Raw genomic sequence first — 16,660 nt, 5'->3', positions numbered from 1 at the left:
TAGACAAGGGGTGCACAACAACAGGGGTTTGGGGATTCACTCTATGGTTCGTATATACAGAAAAAGTATGCGCTTGATTTCATTTATTTTTCTTCATATATTCTCTCTTTCATCATAAAGTAATTAATAGTAATAGCAATAAATAAGAAAAAAGAAGCATAAGAGGCGTATGTATACATATAAGAGTTGATGATAGAATAATGCTTTTCGCTATACACGCGGTAGTTCCATAAGATTAAACCTATATAGAGCAATAAGAAAACGTTTCTTTTTCAATCTTTTCAGACGTTACTTACCATTTTTCTCGACAAGAAACAGCCTCTTTACGGACTTGGCGTTTCTTGTCATCCAATGCAGCTGCCAAGTGCTTGACAATGACTGGAGCCAAGAAGCGGAGTTCGTTCCTGCACTGCTGCTGGATTGCAAATAACCGTAAACAGCGGAGCGCAGCCATGCGTATATCCATGCGATAACATCGACTCTGGGTTGTTAGATTGACAAGTGCTTCTACAAGTCCTTCTATAAGGTCTTGTGATAGCACCTTAGCGGCTATGGAATCTGGTGCGATGGTTTCAATCACTCGAATAAGAGACAATAGCGGATGGGGATGAGTAACAGCAGTAAGGGATGCGATTATGGCGGGAACCAACTAGTATCGATGCAGAATAATAACCTGTAAGTACACACAGAATAATAAGGAGACAACATAAACTCTAAAGTTTCTTTTACCTTTTGGATTTCATTAGTTATAATTTGGGTTGGAATGTTGTTGATAATATGCGAAAATGCGACAAGATGATTGATTCTTATAACTAAGTGATGATTGGATATACGTTAATGATTTAAGCCATGATTTCCACTTTTTTTGTTCTTAGCTCTATCGAACAATAATAAATCTCATGCCACATATAGTGTGCAGACACTCATATACCTTCTGATGAACTTTCAGCACCTTTAATAAGTGCAGATATGCAATGATAGAAAACACGTTGTTTGTACAAGATCTAAACATCATGAACAAAAGCTTTAGCCTTCTTATACTCAACCAACTCTTGCAGTATAGTCATTTACTCTTCATGTAAGTGGCGATTATGAGCATAGAATGTAACTTACTGAAATTTTGGCAAAAGCAGCCTTGGTCAAGACAAGGTCGTCGTCATGTAAAATGACGATAAAGCTTTCTGCTGCTTCTGCTCCTAAATCGTCTGGAGATTGAAGTTGTTGGAGCAGGCTGTCCAGCAGCTCAAAACCGAGTTTATGGCCTTTAATTAATAGTGCTTTTGCAAGCTATAAATAAATTGTCAGTTTTTGCTGTCCTCAAATTTACAGGTTCTTTTTTAACTGCACCCATCTCCTTGTTAAGCCAAGATCCTTTCCGCCTCAATTGCATGGAACAGCATAGCTTACCCAGCTTAATAAAAATACAGAAGCACGCCGGGCAGGTTCAGAAGCACTAGATGTAGTAGTATTGTTGATCGTGGGTATGAGATGGTTCGTTACAAGTGCTTTGATGGAGTCGGGCATCTTGGCTAATACGTGGTGGCATTATTTTTAATAAATACAGTTGTTTGCAGGAATATTATGTTACCCTTCTCTTCTAGCTACATATAGCACTACCTACCGTTTTTACATTTGTTAGCTATGGAACCAACAATACGTGCGATTGCAAGTTTTTGGGAAAATAGGAATTCTTGTTTTGTAACCGATAATCCAAGGTTGCCTATCAGTTCCGGACATGATGGTACAGGTGCTTCAACCTTGTTGACGATAGCATGTTCATCCATTAGTAAATTTAAAGATTTGTTTTCAAGGCCTCAACAAATAATAACTAAAGATATTCAGTACCTCTTCTTTGCAATTGCCAGCTATTGCAGGGAATAAGACGGATATATCAGCATTGGACGTTGTTGCCGGAATAAGCTACCATTGTTTTTTCGTGAGTTTTTTCTCTATTACTGCCGATTTACAATGGTCGAGAGCAGCTCGCCCTCTTTGCGATACTTACCAGTAACGGTTGGCATTTATCTGTTTGTATCGGCACAGTCGATAAGTCACCATAAACGAAAACGTTAAAGGCATCTACTATTACAGTTTGCTGATACCTGATAATAACAGTTATTAAGTAAGTTATAAAAACGCTGAAAAAGGGTCAGTGATGATTTGTAAATAAAATTTTATACCTTGCGCTGGAGTTGCGCTGAATTATAGCTAGTGTCAATGCTATAAATTATAAACACGACGGATTTATGTGTTAGAACAGTAGGTTGGGACAATGAGACAAGTAATGATAGCGAAAGACGGTAGATATCCGCCTTCTTCTTTTTAATAACGTACCCCATAAATTAATGAGTTCTTTATCGAGTCGCCAAGCATCAGATGAACCAAGTGCTGCCTTAATACTTTGCAATAAGAATTGAGGAAACACCAGTCGTTGTGCCAATTCAATCATTTGTGGGTTTTTAGATGTGGATCGAATGGCAGTTAATATGCTTCGTGTAAGACTATGGGCAAAATGAAATTCGCTGCCATCTATTGTTTGTAATACGCCGTGAAAAAGTTAGTTTCAAAACTGAATAATAAATATATTTTACTATATTTAACGCGATTACAAGCTACTTTACCTTTGCGACTAAGATAAACGCCCAATTTATCCATCAATGACGGGACCGTGGCACGCGCTATTTGTGGCTGGAATGATAATGCATCCAATGCTTCTAGAGCATATGAAAAGTCATCCGCAATCATGTCACCACCGTCAGAGAGACGATCTAACAATACTGGCAAGACATGATGCTCAATTGATGTAGGATCTACTTTGCATATGATGACAAGCGTTGCTAAAGCAGCTCGACTAGGTAGGAAAGCATATTTTATAACGATTACTCAAAATTTGTTTCACCTCTTTTTATCTTTGTATTGTGGATACTGTCGCTCCTTTCATCATACCTTGTTTGGTCTTCTATATAGGCAATGAATATACGTATTAGATGCTGGATAACGTGTTCAAACTAATGTCACGTAAATTAAATAAAAAGAAAATTACATGTTAGTAACTGCAACCCGATATTTAGACGAGACATGTATTTTTTTTTCAAATACCTCATCTGGTAGAAGAAATCGTCGTATTACGACCATTAATCTGATTCCTTTAATGCCAGAAAGCCGTAAATGTTCGTCTTCTGAAGATAATGCTGACATGAACGCTGTCAAAATTTCCTGCTTATAAGTTGCCAATGGTGACAAGCTGTCATCATCATCTAAAGGGCAATCATGTTAGCTATTATCGAACTAATTGTTTATTTCCTCTGACGATCAGTAAATAATTAACCATTCTTCTCTCGAACAATTGTTTTGGCGCTAACTTACCCATCCTTGTGCTTTTATTCGTTATTTCGTCCAACGATCCATATAAGCTGTTGTTGCCCTTCAAGATCTCAATGAAAATATCCACAATGGCTTTCCGTCGAATAGGTGAATCGTCCGTATGTATTAAACCGGTCAACATCGGGACAATGGTATGTACAACGCAAGCACATGCCGGATCTAGATATATTAAACGATGACGATGTACAGGGATAAATATATAAAACAAACACATGTAAAAAAATAAGCTGACTCTTTTCGAAATACCTGCTGCCGATGCAGCTGCACGCAAAATGTAGCCAGCTGACTTTGCATTTTTGGATTCGGGATGCTGCAATTGTGTTACGCAAGGATCAAGCAATGACCAGATTGCCTTTTCTACAGGCACGCGTATGTCTGCGACACAGATGCCGCTGGCTAGCGTAGCAACCACGTTATGAATCGTTTCCAGGGCAGTGGTCTCCATGGTAACTGAACCGGCATTGTACACCTGAAGCAAAAAAGAAATTTTATCACCACACGCTACTTGGCATATTCTTCTCTTCAATTACTTACCTCTTTGGCAAGAATGTCAAATATACTTTGTGCGTGCGGTAATAATGCATGGGCCCCGTATGCAGGAGCGCACAGTCCGATTGTCTCCATGGTATCTCTCTAGCACGGATATGCGAAATGTGGTGTAAGCAATTCACATGCGGCCCATTTCTCCTTTTTGTAGGCAATCATTATGGTTACTACCTTGGCACTGCCGGTAGAGGTCAGCAACTTATCGATTAATAGCGGTGTCGCAAAGTTGGCGAAATAAGGTGTCGAAGCAAGACATTGCCTACAGTACATATATTGTTCAATCCTTACTGAGTCCAAATGCGCTACAAGAAATACCTAAGGAGAGACTAGATTACCTTAAACTTTGCTTTAGGTCTTCTGTTGTAATTTGGTATGGATCATTTGGCGGTGGCTTGAAGGTTATTGGAAAGTAGCAAAATACAAAATCAAAAAGATCCTGTATATCATACACACACACACAGATATCATTATGTTAGTTCCTTTTTTCATACTGTTATTGTCGTTTGATCCTCTCTTTTTTGTTTTACCTCAATATGAGATGATATGTCGAATTTTGCAATCACGTCTCGCACCAGCTCAAAGCAAATCAACAAGTTTCGAGGATCCTTCTCTCCATCGATTAGCGCAATAAACCCACTGACGAAGTCAAAATGCCCTTGTCGTAAGTCTAATACACGTATCAAATCTCATTATCAGTAAAGTGGCAGGTGTAGTAATGGATAGTTGAAACGCAAGGACAAGGAGTCGCTTATATACCTTCCACATGATTTTGCAAAAGTTTATCGATTATCATTAAAGTTTTGTATCGTGCGTCTTGGTGCATTTTGTGGTTTGGTAGATTACTGATCATACTGTATGGTTGAAGGAGAGAAAGATCATCAGTTTTCGTAACACGCATTCCGCTACGGATCAGAAACTTACCTTTCACATGTCATCATTGCGCTTGCTCCGCTGATGTTGCTACTTTCCATCAAACACTTGATCATATCGAGGCACCGTGCCACAATAATTGGGTGCTGCTGATCCAACCGCTGACACGCGAAATTCAACAAGCCATCCACTATTGTTGCATAGTAAGAGTTAGTAGACTACTCGCATAAATGAAAGTCGCGAATTCTTGATCTTTGTCTTCTCGAACCTGCAGCATCAATGATCGTTGAACGACTATGTAACGTGACTTGTGCAAGTAAATCAACACCTACAATAATCAAGCATGAATTAAATTTTTGACAATGTCATGATCTTAAGTACGACCAAAATTTTATCTTTACATTTTCGTGGATCATTTCCTTGTTGTGTCGACAGAATATCCGTCACGGTCAATATGCTGCTTGGATCGCGTGTGATGTCTGGTTACATATGATTAGCTTTATCTTCGTCTCGTCTTGGATATGGTTTTGTTTTATTTACCAAGGAGGATTTGTGCCAGTAACGAAGGTTTGACCTCCGTTTGCGATGAAATGAGCCATTGCTGAATGAGCCCTCTGGTCTCCATTACAGAGGTTTGGCCGTGATTGTTAACGAGTGAGTAAGAGTGAAGGTAGAGAGAGGGAGGAGGGAGTTTTCGCGATAGTGTAGAGAGAGAGAGAAGAGAGAGCGCGAGAGAGAAAGAGAGGGAAACCAGGTTTGAGTATACAACCCTGTAACGTTTGTAAAGGGCGTTATCTGATCCCACGACCGTTTTCTTTTTTATCTGATGCCCTTTCGGGGGTGGTGGGGGACTGTTCCACCTACCCCCCCTTTTGACTGCTGTGTTTCTTTTCCATCGCGCTCTTTCATCTCTTTTGGCGCGTCGTAATTCGAGCGATGCACGCGCTCAGACCTTTCCCTGCTTAAAGAGACATACGATGTCTCTAATGCAAAGCATATGTAAGGGGCGGCAAAGGAAGGAGTGAAAACAAAAAGGTGGCCCATGCATTATACGTGTGTTATGTTGTCCAACAACGGAAAAAAAAGGTTGAATTCACAAGTGGTTCGTCTCGGCGGCGCGGAATGGAAGAGGGAAAAAAAACTCAGCAGCAAGCTCACTTGACAGACAGATAGGATTGTTTCACCAAGATCAATGTAGCACAACGGCGGGCATATCCTGGGTCGACTGAATTAGACCTCGCTTGTGTACAAGGCAGACGAGTGAGAAAACGGGATTCTCATTTACCTTGTTTTTGTTAATTAGGCATTTACACGCACTCACACAAGGACGTTTGCCTTCTTGAATAAGTGATAGGAAGAGCTTACTCACGTTCATGGTCCCTCTCCGGTATATCAGCATTTTCAGCAACAGCTCTTCCTAGATTCGAGAAGAAACGTCGTCTGTTACAGTATTATATTTGCCTGTGTGGCGCGATGCATAACAAGAAGAATATCCGGCGCACATTTGTATTGCGTATCACATGTATGAGATTACGATTCCGTTTTTGTGATATACTTGCTTGAGAACGGAAAACTGTATCCAGAGGGAAGTTATCAACCGTTTCTCGGAAGGATTATGCGTCGTGTGGTCACTGGGTAGGACGAAATCCAACCCTATTAACATAGAGGGTATTATTAAGTGGGGAACCCGTAGAAATTTGCCCGTGCGATTATTTACTCGCCATCCTAATTTACGTTTTTGACAATTTATATAAAAATATTGCGTCATTGTCATCATGGGAACCTCACATATTCAAATAGCTCATCAAAGCAGAGACCCGCTTGTGCTACGCTAACAGGAATGTTGTTGTAGTGACATGTGTGCACAATACGGACACACAGCAGCTGAGATATTGATTTAACTAGTTTCCTTGTTCATTGCTAAAGAGTGTTCATATACAGGTAAGATATACTGGTAGGTCTGCTGATGTTAGCGTAAAATGCTGTCGATGGGCAATACTTTGATGATCGACTACTGTATGTATCGTAGTGAAAAGAGATTTTTAAAAACAGCCTTGTAGATAGTTTGGTACTCGAGTTGCGATCGTTCATGATGAATTTCAAGCATAATGTATGCACATCTTGGAACTTTATAAGAAGAAGAATAAAAAGGTGCGGTATATATATCGCTTGTATGGGTATCATATCACAGCTTATTAGCTTGACAGATTCAGTGTAATTAGCGCTCAAAATATCACTTTAAAGGGATTACCGAAAGTGGCCAGATTTACCGTTCAAGTCAATGCCTGATCCTAGCAAGCTTTTGTGCCCCAAAGGTATCGTTCTTGATATCAATATGGTACTGATAAAAGAAGCCTTCTGAAGTACAGTAATGACCATGCCTTGAGGCGTGGGAACACTTATTTTCTTGCGCTCAAGTTTGGTAATCAAAACATTGCAAGACGATAAAATACAGAATCTCCTCTGTGAGAATCTGATAAAGCTACGTTGTTTATAATGGTATATAAACTTCAAATGTTCGTCAAACTTGTCAGTACTGATAAGAAACCTCAGGAAAGCGTTCAATCACCATCAAAAGAATTATACATATACAAGAATGCTTAATAAGTCAAAAGTGAAAGCTTGGCCTTGAGACTCTAACATAATAACTGTATAGGAAAGCCAGAACCTGTTGATGCTCTCAGTACAGTATGCAGTATACTATATATGAAGGGCATACATCTTTTATCCGTGCGGCAATTACTCACACATAGCTACCGAAAAGAACGATTGGATGAGTGGGTGGATGTAAAATCCCTTAGTCGTCAAAGAAATAAGTCCCACACTGTATTTTACGCAATAAGCCGGTACATCGGTAGCTTCTGAGCTACTCTACGTAGCAAATGACTACATAAGTAGTCGTGCAATCAATGCAGTACTTATAATAAAATTTTCAATGTAATATGGGCCGTTGTGTACTAATGTTTGGCCTAGGTGAAAAAATTAAATCAGCGCGGAAGTCTATGCGGTAATTACGCGTCAGCAATATTAATTGATATGCAGGAAAGTATATTATGTCATCAACACATGTTTTCATCCATGCATGATTGATAAAGAATACTATAGTAGTTTGTCATCTAGTATTATAACAAGTATTATTGATATGTAGTTCGCGCGAAAGTGGGGCTCAGGTTTTTTTTTGTTCAATACCCCGGAATTATCCATTTATAGGCATGTTTGACGCACTTTTGGTCCGTTATTTAAGACACCCTGGATATTGAATGAAGCACTTTCTCTTTTGCATAACCATTTGTTTATCATCACCATGTCCCATAACAACAAGATCAAATTGTATACTTTTCCTCCTTCGCTCTATGCATCAATACCTCGACTCTTGATTGCTGAAAAGAATATCCAGGGTGTCGAATACGTTACCGTGGATCTGTCCAAGGCGGAAAATTTTGCTCCAGATTACTTAAAGTACGTACATGCGCAGTACTGCGGAGACAGCGAGATTAAAACAAAGAAACAAAAACCACTTGATTGTATATTAACTCAATACATTAGGGTCAATCCAAACCACACCGTTCCTGCGTTGGAGTTTACTGATGAAAGAGGCAGCAAGTCGATTGAAGACGACTCGATCGAAGTCTGCAAGCAGCTAGACAAGATGAGCGGCGAGCCTCAACTGTACACTTCGCAGAACGCCAGTTCCATCGATTCATATGTCAAGGATATGCACGACAACGCAGATGTTGGCAACCCATTGTTCTTTACCTCGCGGGATGAATCCGAATTGGCCAAGAAGAAGGACATGATTGTTCCATTTTTGCAAGGGCGTGTGCAAGGGTTCGAAACATACAGCAAGCAGGCGCCGGAACACAAGCAGTTGTATGACAGCTTCCTCCAATCAACAAACGGAATGATTGCGCAGTACCAAGGCAAGGCAGATGCTAAGCCCATGTTTGAAACCAACGCGCAAATGTGGAGCAAGGCTGTGCGCTTCTTGGACAAGACCGAGGAGCTGTTGAAGCAGAGCAAGGGTGATTTTATTTTTGGTGACTATTCGCTCGCTGATGTCCATTTGACTGCTTGGCTGTATCGTCAAAACTTGGTACGTGGCGAGGAGAACTTCCAAGGAAGACCTACAGTCAAGGCTTACTATGAACGCGTCAGTGCTCGCCCTAGCTTCAAGGCAACTTGGCCGTAAAAAGTATCCGCTGCGTGATATATGCAACTGTATAATGTTTACATCAATAATAAAGAAAATACATTTTTTTCATTGTCCAAACATATGACTTCAAAAGGAGAAAGCGTTCGGCCGTCATGACAGTTAAATTCGGTATTCGCCGCTTTGTGCTTTGATCGCGTCCTTATTTCACTCCTCTAACGACAATACCACCACATATCTAAACAAAGCACATAAGAAAATGAGCTCATTAAAACGTTTACTGGAAGATCCTAACAGCCCCTTGGTTCAAGCGGACATGAAGGTACATTTACTTTTATGTTCTGTCCACTCCTGAAATCAAACGATTGATCTCATAACCTTGGATCTTTTCTTTAAACTCTTTCTCATTTCTCCTTATGGACATTAGAAAGCGCTACAAGCAGAGATCTTTGATAAACTTCCCTTGGATGCTGTTGAATCGCTCATTGACTTGCTGCCACCAGCTGATCTTATTTTCATACGCGCCAAACCAGACGACGGACCTGACGATAAGTTAGAAGTCGTGCGACCTGAATCGATCGACCACGTCAATCGTCTAAAACAAGATCCTTGGAGCGCGCCTTATATTTCGCCTCAAGTGTTTGACAACCAAGACTTCAAAGTAGCCATGGAAGATTTCTTGGTTTTGCTGAGCGAAGGCTATTATCAATCAGAAGACGAAGAAGAAGTGCAACAACAGTGTGCAATTGAATCGTCGATAACAGAAGCAGCGACAGCACCACAAGATGTGAAACCAGGAAGAGGCAAACGGAAGCTAAACAATTCTGCAAAAAACAAGAGAAAGTTTGAGGAGGAAGTCGAGGACGGATACAAGGTAACAATAGCGAAACACTTGAGTGCAGAGGAGGGATGGTTTTCTTTGGATTGAATTGTTTGTGATGGTTTATAAGAATAACAACGAAACCAAAACACTTTTAGGACGACCAATATGAACGATACTGGGGAGAACGATTAAAAAAGAGCCAAAAGCTGCAACAGCCACCAACAAAGAAACGCGGAAGACCACCCAAAGTAGTGCAGTAGCAATTAATAATATACTTTACAAAATAAAAAGAACAATTTATTTAATTTGAGTCCTAGAGTCGCCGAATGTCTACTAGTGGTACATTGTTATTGCTAAGTGAGTGCATACTTGAATTTGAACCGGAGCCGATTGCTAGTAAGCCCAGAAAACGAATATTAAAAGCGTGCATACAAGTTTGATTCTTAAAGGTACATCAAGAAAAGTAACTGTGATCTTTAGAGCAGCCGATGCGGGCGCAGGCATAGGCAACATGGCCACGAGCCACAGGCGCCATTGTGTCGAGAACATATCAACGAAAGTCATGCTTTTATCCCTTGCAGCAACGCACCCTTTTATTTCACACGCAAACGTACATTTTAGGATGACAGGATCGCTCTCAGCTCGGCCGTCACCTCAACGGCCAACTGTGGGCGAGTTGCTTCTTCCATGCTTGACGTACAATATGAAGAGCTTGAGTCAGCCCTTTGGATGGTGACCGTTTTTTATATAGAAGACATTGCAACAATGTAAGCACTGGACCTTTGGGTTTCGGTTTGACGTACTTCGGATTTGGTCAAAGCTAATGTGGACGAGAATACGAGCTCTGAAAGATATATATACATTTGACAGTCAACAAAACATCCAAACGCTTAATGCTACAACAACTCTTCGTGGTTTGGTGATCGTCTGCTAACTTGAACTTGGTGACGCGCACTGCGCCTGCTACTTTCTGCAACGAGCGTCGGAGTTGGGCACAACTGGCATTGGCAATGGAATTGGAGCTGGGCAATGGTTGCATTGGCAGTAACAGGAACATTAACCAAAGGAACACATGATCTAACGTGTCTCATGACAGTGATATGTTGATTATAAATAAACAAGCTTACTTGGCTATACAGCCAGTTCATTGGGGATATGATGAGGTAGAGGAACATCAAAAAGTTGGTATCATTGTGTTACAGTCGTGGGCAGCTAGAACAGAGGTATGTGCCATGTATGGCCCTGCTCAGCATCTGTCAAAGTACGTTACCTTTAAAAGGCGCTGCATCTATGCACTGGCTGAATATACATATAGTACGGTAGTATTCAACGTCGTTGCTGGCGTCAGTTGCGTTTTGGACAATCTATTAGTGATGTTACCAGGACCCTTTGATCCCTTCGACTTGAAGTCATCATAGAACATCAACTATAAGCTTACTGTATTATTAGTCAATGTTTGTCAATATACGCTAGAAGAACTCATCAGTACCATCAATAGAAAGTTAAATTTCCCGTCTGGTTGCATAAATTAGCAAGAAAAGTGCCTCAAAGTCGCCAATCGAAATGTAAAGGAACAAAAAGGAAGAATGCGGCCTAAATAACATATACATGCAGAAGCTCATTATTTCTTTATATGTATGATGATGGTGGTGATAGCACTAGCTTGAGATTTTGGCATGCTTAAACTGCTATTCCATCCTCATGAGTGGCTGCTAGAGAAGGTATGGAGCACTAACTGATAGTTCACTTACTGCTATGTAGTTGACGTGCTGAATATAATTGGCGGGACAGGCCGACTTTTCAATAAACAGAACTGTCTTGAGTAGGCTAGTGGTAAATAAGAACCCACTCGTCGGAAGAACTATGGTTTCTGGCGGATGAAACGGGCCCCGGATTATAGACCATTTGAGGTTCCACACATACTGTTTCTATGTAATGGGTGTACTCATTATGCGGAACTTTGTGCACACTTAACACATGTGAATCGGAGCTCACCTTCTTAGTATGTACTCCATATGCAAAGACGGAAGGGGGCCAACGAGGGGGATCGGTGTAGTGATATCAGATATGCCTCATTGTACTTTATCTGATCGGCTTAAATATTCCGTCATCCACCATAATGTTACTTTGACATCTCTTATATTTTGTCATAAAGTCAAGTGTGTAGAATAAATTAAGAAAGGGAATAAGAGTGTAGATTAAAAATGTAACAAGAGGAGTGGAAGTGATAAGAGAGAGAGAGGGAGGAGAGAGAACAAATAAGCCAAAATAAATGTACCAAAATTACAAAAGAGGGATTAGTATAACGAAATGGATTGTTTGTGGGGTAGGAAATGAAGAAGTGCGTTAGAGGATGATTAATAATAAGGGGAGGAAGAAGAAATAGATAAGAGAGAGAATAATCTCGTTATTAGTTGATCTTTTTCTTGTTTCCAAGAACTTCGCCTTCGATGCTCTCGGCATCTTGAGCCTGTTGGGCCCATGTTTTCTTGCTGTTTCGGAGCTCGTCGTTGTATTGTTCTTCGGTAGGTTCGCGATGAGATCCACCCAGACGGTCCCAGAATGTGAAATACTGACCGTAGTTGAAGTTAAAGTACAAATGATGGACGGCGTGATGAGCGCTCGTGTTAATAATTGTTGAACGCGAGACAAAGTTTCCTACATAAAAAAGAAGAAAACCGTTTTAATATCAATAATAGTAGTGAAATTATCACCAATGTCCTCTCTCTGACATCCCGTCTCTCTTCTCATCTCCTTCCATTTTCCAGCCAAGAAAGTTCATTTCTAAACCAAAGAAGGATCTTACCATCGTGAATCATGACTGTCCAGATGTTGACGAAAATGAACATGCCGATATACAACCACTTTTGCATGGGGAAGAGGTACACAAACAGGTGATAGGGCACGGATTGAGCATAGCCGTCCAATGGGTGGAAAGCGTGCGATGCGAACGGTGTAGGGACTAAAATATTAGCATAGTAAATGGAAGAAGGGTGTTACGTTAGTATTGCTGTCTGTGTATATTTTCCACGAGCCCCGTTTTTGTCAATCCCATACCAATCCACTTGTGGTGAGGCTATATAGTATCCCACAACAATAATTATCAGCAGACCGACATATAGCAAAGAGAATTAGTGAGTAAGCTTTTGCATATATCTATAAAATGACAAAAGACAAACGTTGTTTACCTTGTGCAAACGCTTGTAGAGAAGGGGATGGTGCAAATAGCGGTGAATCCAGTAGATACCACAGTCAGTGAAGAGCAGGAACAACGGAACGGTTGCGACCATGTAGGCCCAACCAAGAACAGAAGTAGGCAAGCCTTCGTACAGCAGAGAGTAGCCCTTTACTTCACCCCAGAACCAAGGTACGGTAAGAGCTATCGTGAAGAACAAGAAAACAGGTAAGCAGTCAACAGCTAATGGTTTTTTTTGAGGGCATAGTATTAAGCAACTACAACGTACAAGCAAAACCGGGAACAGCCTTGACAGCACAGTCGATTTCGAGGCGAACTTGGTTCTTTAAAAACTTGGGGTGGTTCATGTATTCGTGGTCAAAGAGAACAAAGTACGAAAAGGTTGCTGCCGAGAGGTAAAAGAACCAACCGCCAACGGTGACCAGACACATGATAGTCAGGCAGATGCGCAAGTCATAATCGCGCGCCCATGCTGAAGTGGCGACAAGATCATCAAGGGCAGTGCCATTGACTGAAGTGTGTGCTGGTACTAGTTTTGCGTATATGCTGTCAAATAAATACTCGTCAGCAAGCTCTAATGCAACGTCCATGATAGTCTGTTGTCGTTGTTGCTGCTGTTACTGGTGATGGTGGTGCTAGATGACAAAGGGAAAAAAAGAAGTGTGGAAAAAGAGAAAATAAAGGGGAAGGAACAGCGGAGGAGTTTTTTTTTTTTTGATTCCAGGACAACCAACAGAAAAATATAGAAACGACGGCGCACAAGCTCGCAGGGTGTTACCACCCCAATGGAAAACGAGATCTTTTCGGGGTACATATTCAAATGGCTTGCCAGGTCGGTCTCAATCGCCGTCCCTATAACCCCGCTCTTTGAGTGGAAGGATACAGATCAGCCCACCGGCACTGTACTTGTACATAACATACCGCGCTTGATCGGATCTATGAAACGTCTATTTGAGACTTTTCTTCTAAAAGCAAACATTTATGCAACTTGCTATGGCGCTGCATCATCTGATCCAAATCACTTGACTCTTTGCTTCACGGTGCTCCTCTTGCTTGTCCTGTCAATATGATAAAATCATGATGGCTGGTCGATCGGAGTGGCTATGTAGAGAAAAACCATCGGATAAAATACTTGCATTATTATAAAGTGTGAATAATGTAATAGATAGGGCGTCCATAAGTTGGCTGAATCAAAGCATGTGAGGCTTCTTTCATTTGATGCTCACATTACAGCGTTCCTTACAGTGATAATAGCGTGCTATGCACAAATGAGAGAGCATAATATATGCTTGCCACTAATTGCTAAAATAATCATCAATTCCTTGACTTAATAAATTTGCGTGAAAGATATATAGCACTTTGATCCTGTCATATGTCCCTTCAACCTCTGATAGCATAAACCAGATCTCAAAACACCCATTCTGCCGGATGAGGTTGCGTAACTTAGTTGGGGCTGGTGCCCTAAAAGAAGAAGGAGCGTTAAAGAACACATGATACAACCATACATGTATCAAGTGTATCCATCTCAGTATACCGTCTATGTCTCTTTCAGAAACTGGGATTGTTAAATATATGCACCGATTAAAAAAAGAGAAAGTTATAATGCTTGCGATAGCTAATGACGCATATATCCGCTATCCAGTGCTTTTCAACAGTTGTCGCTGGTTGCATAATGTCGCTTTATAGTTATAGTTCTCGACTTGGCTTGTACTTCTCGGCTTTGTATACTGTACTAACACCTATTGTCGTGTATATGAAGTGCGGTCTTTTCTTACACTGACCGAAGGATATATACTGTACATTATCATATTCTTGGAACCAAATAGAAAGTATGAACATAAACGAAACAGCTTAATTTGAAAAGCGCGTCGATCTAGGCAAGCACAGAGATATCGTTCCAGCCAAGACAGTACGCAAAAAGTTTGGGGTACAAAGGTATATTCGCCACAAGGTTAAATACATCCCATTTGAAGTATCATTCAGCATGTGTGCAAGAATTTTGTAATCAAATACAATTGATATGACCAAAAGTGCATCAGTCAACACGATCCCAAGAAAAAACGTTCGCGAAATACACTAGATGCATATAAGATAAACCACGGTCGCTGTTTAAGGAAAGCAGTTCGATTTCGGCGCCTGTTCACTGGTTTTGGCGAATCGGGATGGATTAAACATAAAGAAACACTTCTGTCTCAGAAATTGGTGTCTTGTTGCTAGCGATGAACATACTTGGTACTTTACGCAACATAATTGTTGTGATCTGGCTGACGTATGGTACCCATTGCGAGCAATGCAATGGATTGCTTGTGAGGCCCTCAATCAAGCACATATTTACACACACGCAGTGAAGAGCACGACTGCGTATTTGCACTTGCGAACCTTTCCCCGGTTACCATCAAGAATAATGCCATTAAGCAAGGGCAACCTTTGGAAGAACGCGATAGTCCAGTTCTATGCTCTTTTGGGGGGGATAAAAAACGCATCCATTAATATGCTTTGCAAGCCTTTCCAATATGTTTGATCGGAAGAATGATGTGATGTCAACGTCAAGAAAAGGTTGATGATTATAATTTGCACAGGTATAGCTAGCAACAAGTCAGTCATAGGAGGGTAACCTCGTACCTGAGCATCAGGCGACATATCACCTTTATCTGGAGATGCGATATCGTCGGGTACACACTGTGCTTGCTATTTCTGTATAGCTGTATGGAACTCGCGGTAGCAAACCAGTATGGTTTGGTTGGACACCAGATTCACACCCAAAAAAGAAAAAATAAAGCTGTTTTGCTGGTGCGGTTCTACCTCTGGTACCCCAAAGACAATGCAGCAAACCATTATTTCGATGTAACGAAACAAAGTTATCATTCTGGGGCTGACTATTGGATATAATTCTGTGGATTCAATCCACCGACAAGAGCCTTCTACTCGGTCAAAAGCGGTTTCTGCTCATCAGGAAAGAAGGGGATTAGTATCTTGGGCCATTAGTACATGTGGAATCTATAATCATCTTCACTTTTTCTCATATTATACTGTTCAAACTAAACAAACATTTGCTCTACTATCAAAGCATGACATATCATACATGAACTTTCAACATATACTTTTTTGGACCTGATAGAACAGAAAGAGCAATGATGATAAAGCAGTCTTAGTAAAGGAAGCTGACTATACTCATAGGATAAGGCTCATTATTTCCTGAATGATATTATTATCAGTTTTATGGCATGCGATGCCCCATTATTATAATTATTTATACAGCTTAATACCTGGGATGAAGGTACCTTATGAATCTGAAGACTAACAGAGCCTTCCAAGGATCTCTTCAGACACTTTGAATGGCAATAACATGATCGGCAAGGCTCTTGAAACATCTGAATTTGTAGAGACAGCTCGGAAACGCAGATATATGTGTGCTGGTGTAGTTGCCCACTGCGCTAGTGTAGAAGGTCAATAGAACATCTTTCTTATATATACTTTTAACTCGTGCTTGATAAACGGTGCCTGAATTGTCAAAATACACCATTATAGACGCTCTATTTTGATCCGCTTATTAAATTGATTGTACTGCTGTTAGTAAACTCATGCATCAAATATCTCTCTAATGATATATAGTTATAGGGTGCATTGCCATTTTGTTTTTGCTGCAAAGTTACTGTGTATTGGCCGATTTTGCTCTATATGCATTGAAAGT

General features: G+C 40.6%; 4 protein-coding genes across 4 annotated transcripts; 2 read left to right on the top strand and 2 right to left on the bottom strand.

Moving 5' to 3' along the window:
* Positions 1 to 65: 65 nt before the first annotated feature.
* BDB00DRAFT_827304 (Dos2-interacting transcription regulator of RNA-Pol-II-domain-containing protein) lies at positions 66 to 5,756 on the bottom strand. Its single transcript, XM_053123788.1, has 25 exons — positions 5,341 to 5,756; positions 5,202 to 5,279; positions 5,069 to 5,128; positions 4,852 to 4,990; positions 4,687 to 4,781; positions 4,458 to 4,597; positions 4,266 to 4,366; positions 4,102 to 4,189; positions 3,919 to 4,017; positions 3,631 to 3,853; positions 3,367 to 3,543; positions 3,100 to 3,257; positions 2,947 to 3,008; positions 2,622 to 2,851; positions 2,335 to 2,529; positions 2,181 to 2,220; positions 2,006 to 2,102; positions 1,846 to 1,920; positions 1,622 to 1,757; positions 1,408 to 1,529; positions 1,114 to 1,287; positions 932 to 1,004; positions 730 to 812; positions 297 to 649; positions 66 to 241 (listed from the first exon to the last, which is right to left on the bottom strand). Exons 1-25 carry the CDS (start codon positions 5,423 to 5,425, stop codon positions 211 to 213), a joined length of 3,114 nt encoding a protein of 1,037 aa, XP_052978862.1. The 5' UTR covers positions 5,426 to 5,756; the 3' UTR covers positions 66 to 210.
* Positions 5,757 to 8,104: 2,348 nt separating this feature from the next.
* On the top strand, positions 8,105 to 8,989 carry BDB00DRAFT_873175 (uncharacterized protein; the record flags this gene model as incomplete). Its single annotated transcript, XM_053127059.1, has 2 exons — positions 8,105 to 8,259; positions 8,347 to 8,989. The coding sequence occupies 2 exons, from the start codon at positions 8,105 to 8,107 to the stop codon at positions 8,987 to 8,989; spliced, it is 798 nt and encodes a 265-aa protein (XP_052978861.1).
* Positions 8,990 to 9,134: 145 nt separating this feature from the next.
* BDB00DRAFT_827301 (uncharacterized protein) lies at positions 9,135 to 10,108 on the top strand. The gene is made up of 3 exons (XM_053123787.1): positions 9,135 to 9,272; positions 9,378 to 9,824; positions 9,929 to 10,108. Exons 1-3 carry the CDS (start codon positions 9,210 to 9,212, stop codon positions 10,031 to 10,033), a joined length of 615 nt encoding a protein of 204 aa, XP_052978860.1. The 5' UTR covers positions 9,135 to 9,209; the 3' UTR covers positions 10,034 to 10,108.
* A 2,075-nt stretch (positions 10,109 to 12,183) lies between these two features.
* BDB00DRAFT_765109 (uncharacterized protein) lies at positions 12,184 to 13,559 on the bottom strand (the record flags this gene model as incomplete). The annotated part of the gene is made up of 5 exons (XM_053119495.1): positions 12,184 to 12,431; positions 12,580 to 12,735; positions 12,831 to 12,849; positions 12,962 to 13,152; positions 13,238 to 13,559. 5 exons carry the CDS (start codon positions 13,557 to 13,559, stop codon positions 12,184 to 12,186), a joined length of 936 nt encoding a protein of 311 aa, XP_052978859.1.
* Between the last annotated feature and the right edge of the window lie 3,101 nt (positions 13,560 to 16,660).

The sequence above is a fragment of the Zychaea mexicana genome, assembly GCF_025766255.1.
Source record: "Zychaea mexicana strain RSA 1403 chromosome Unknown BDB00scaffold_45, whole genome shotgun sequence".
NCBI classification, from domain to species: domain Eukaryota; kingdom Fungi; phylum Mucoromycota; class Mucoromycetes; order Mucorales; family Lichtheimiaceae; genus Zychaea; species Zychaea mexicana.
The sequence above is the reverse complement of the archived record's forward strand: the minus strand, read 5'-3'. Positions and strand labels throughout refer to the sequence as shown.

Bases quoted from the DNA above. Each gene is read 5' to 3' on its own strand.
- BDB00DRAFT_827304 (XM_053123788.1), bottom strand. From the start codon at position 5,425: ATGGAGACCAGAGGGCTCATTCAGCAATGGCTCATTTCATCGCAAACG. The intron at 5,129-5,201 runs GTAAAGATAAAA...TGATTATTGTAG, and splicing joins AGGAAATGATCCACGAAAAT to GTGTTGATTTACTTGCACAA. The intron at 4,598-4,686 runs GTATATAAGCGA...TACGTGTATTAG, and splicing joins TTTGCAAAATCATGTGGAAG to ACTTACGACAAGGGCATTTT.
- BDB00DRAFT_827301 (XM_053123787.1), top strand. From the start codon at position 9,210: ATGAGCTCATTAAAACGTTTACTGGAAGATCCTAACAGCCCCTTGGTT. The intron at 9,273-9,377 runs GTACATTTACTT...TATGGACATTAG, and splicing joins TGGTTCAAGCGGACATGAAG to AAAGCGCTACAAGCAGAGAT. The intron at 9,825-9,928 runs GTAACAATAGCG...AAACACTTTTAG, and splicing joins AAGTCGAGGACGGATACAAG to GACGACCAATATGAACGATA.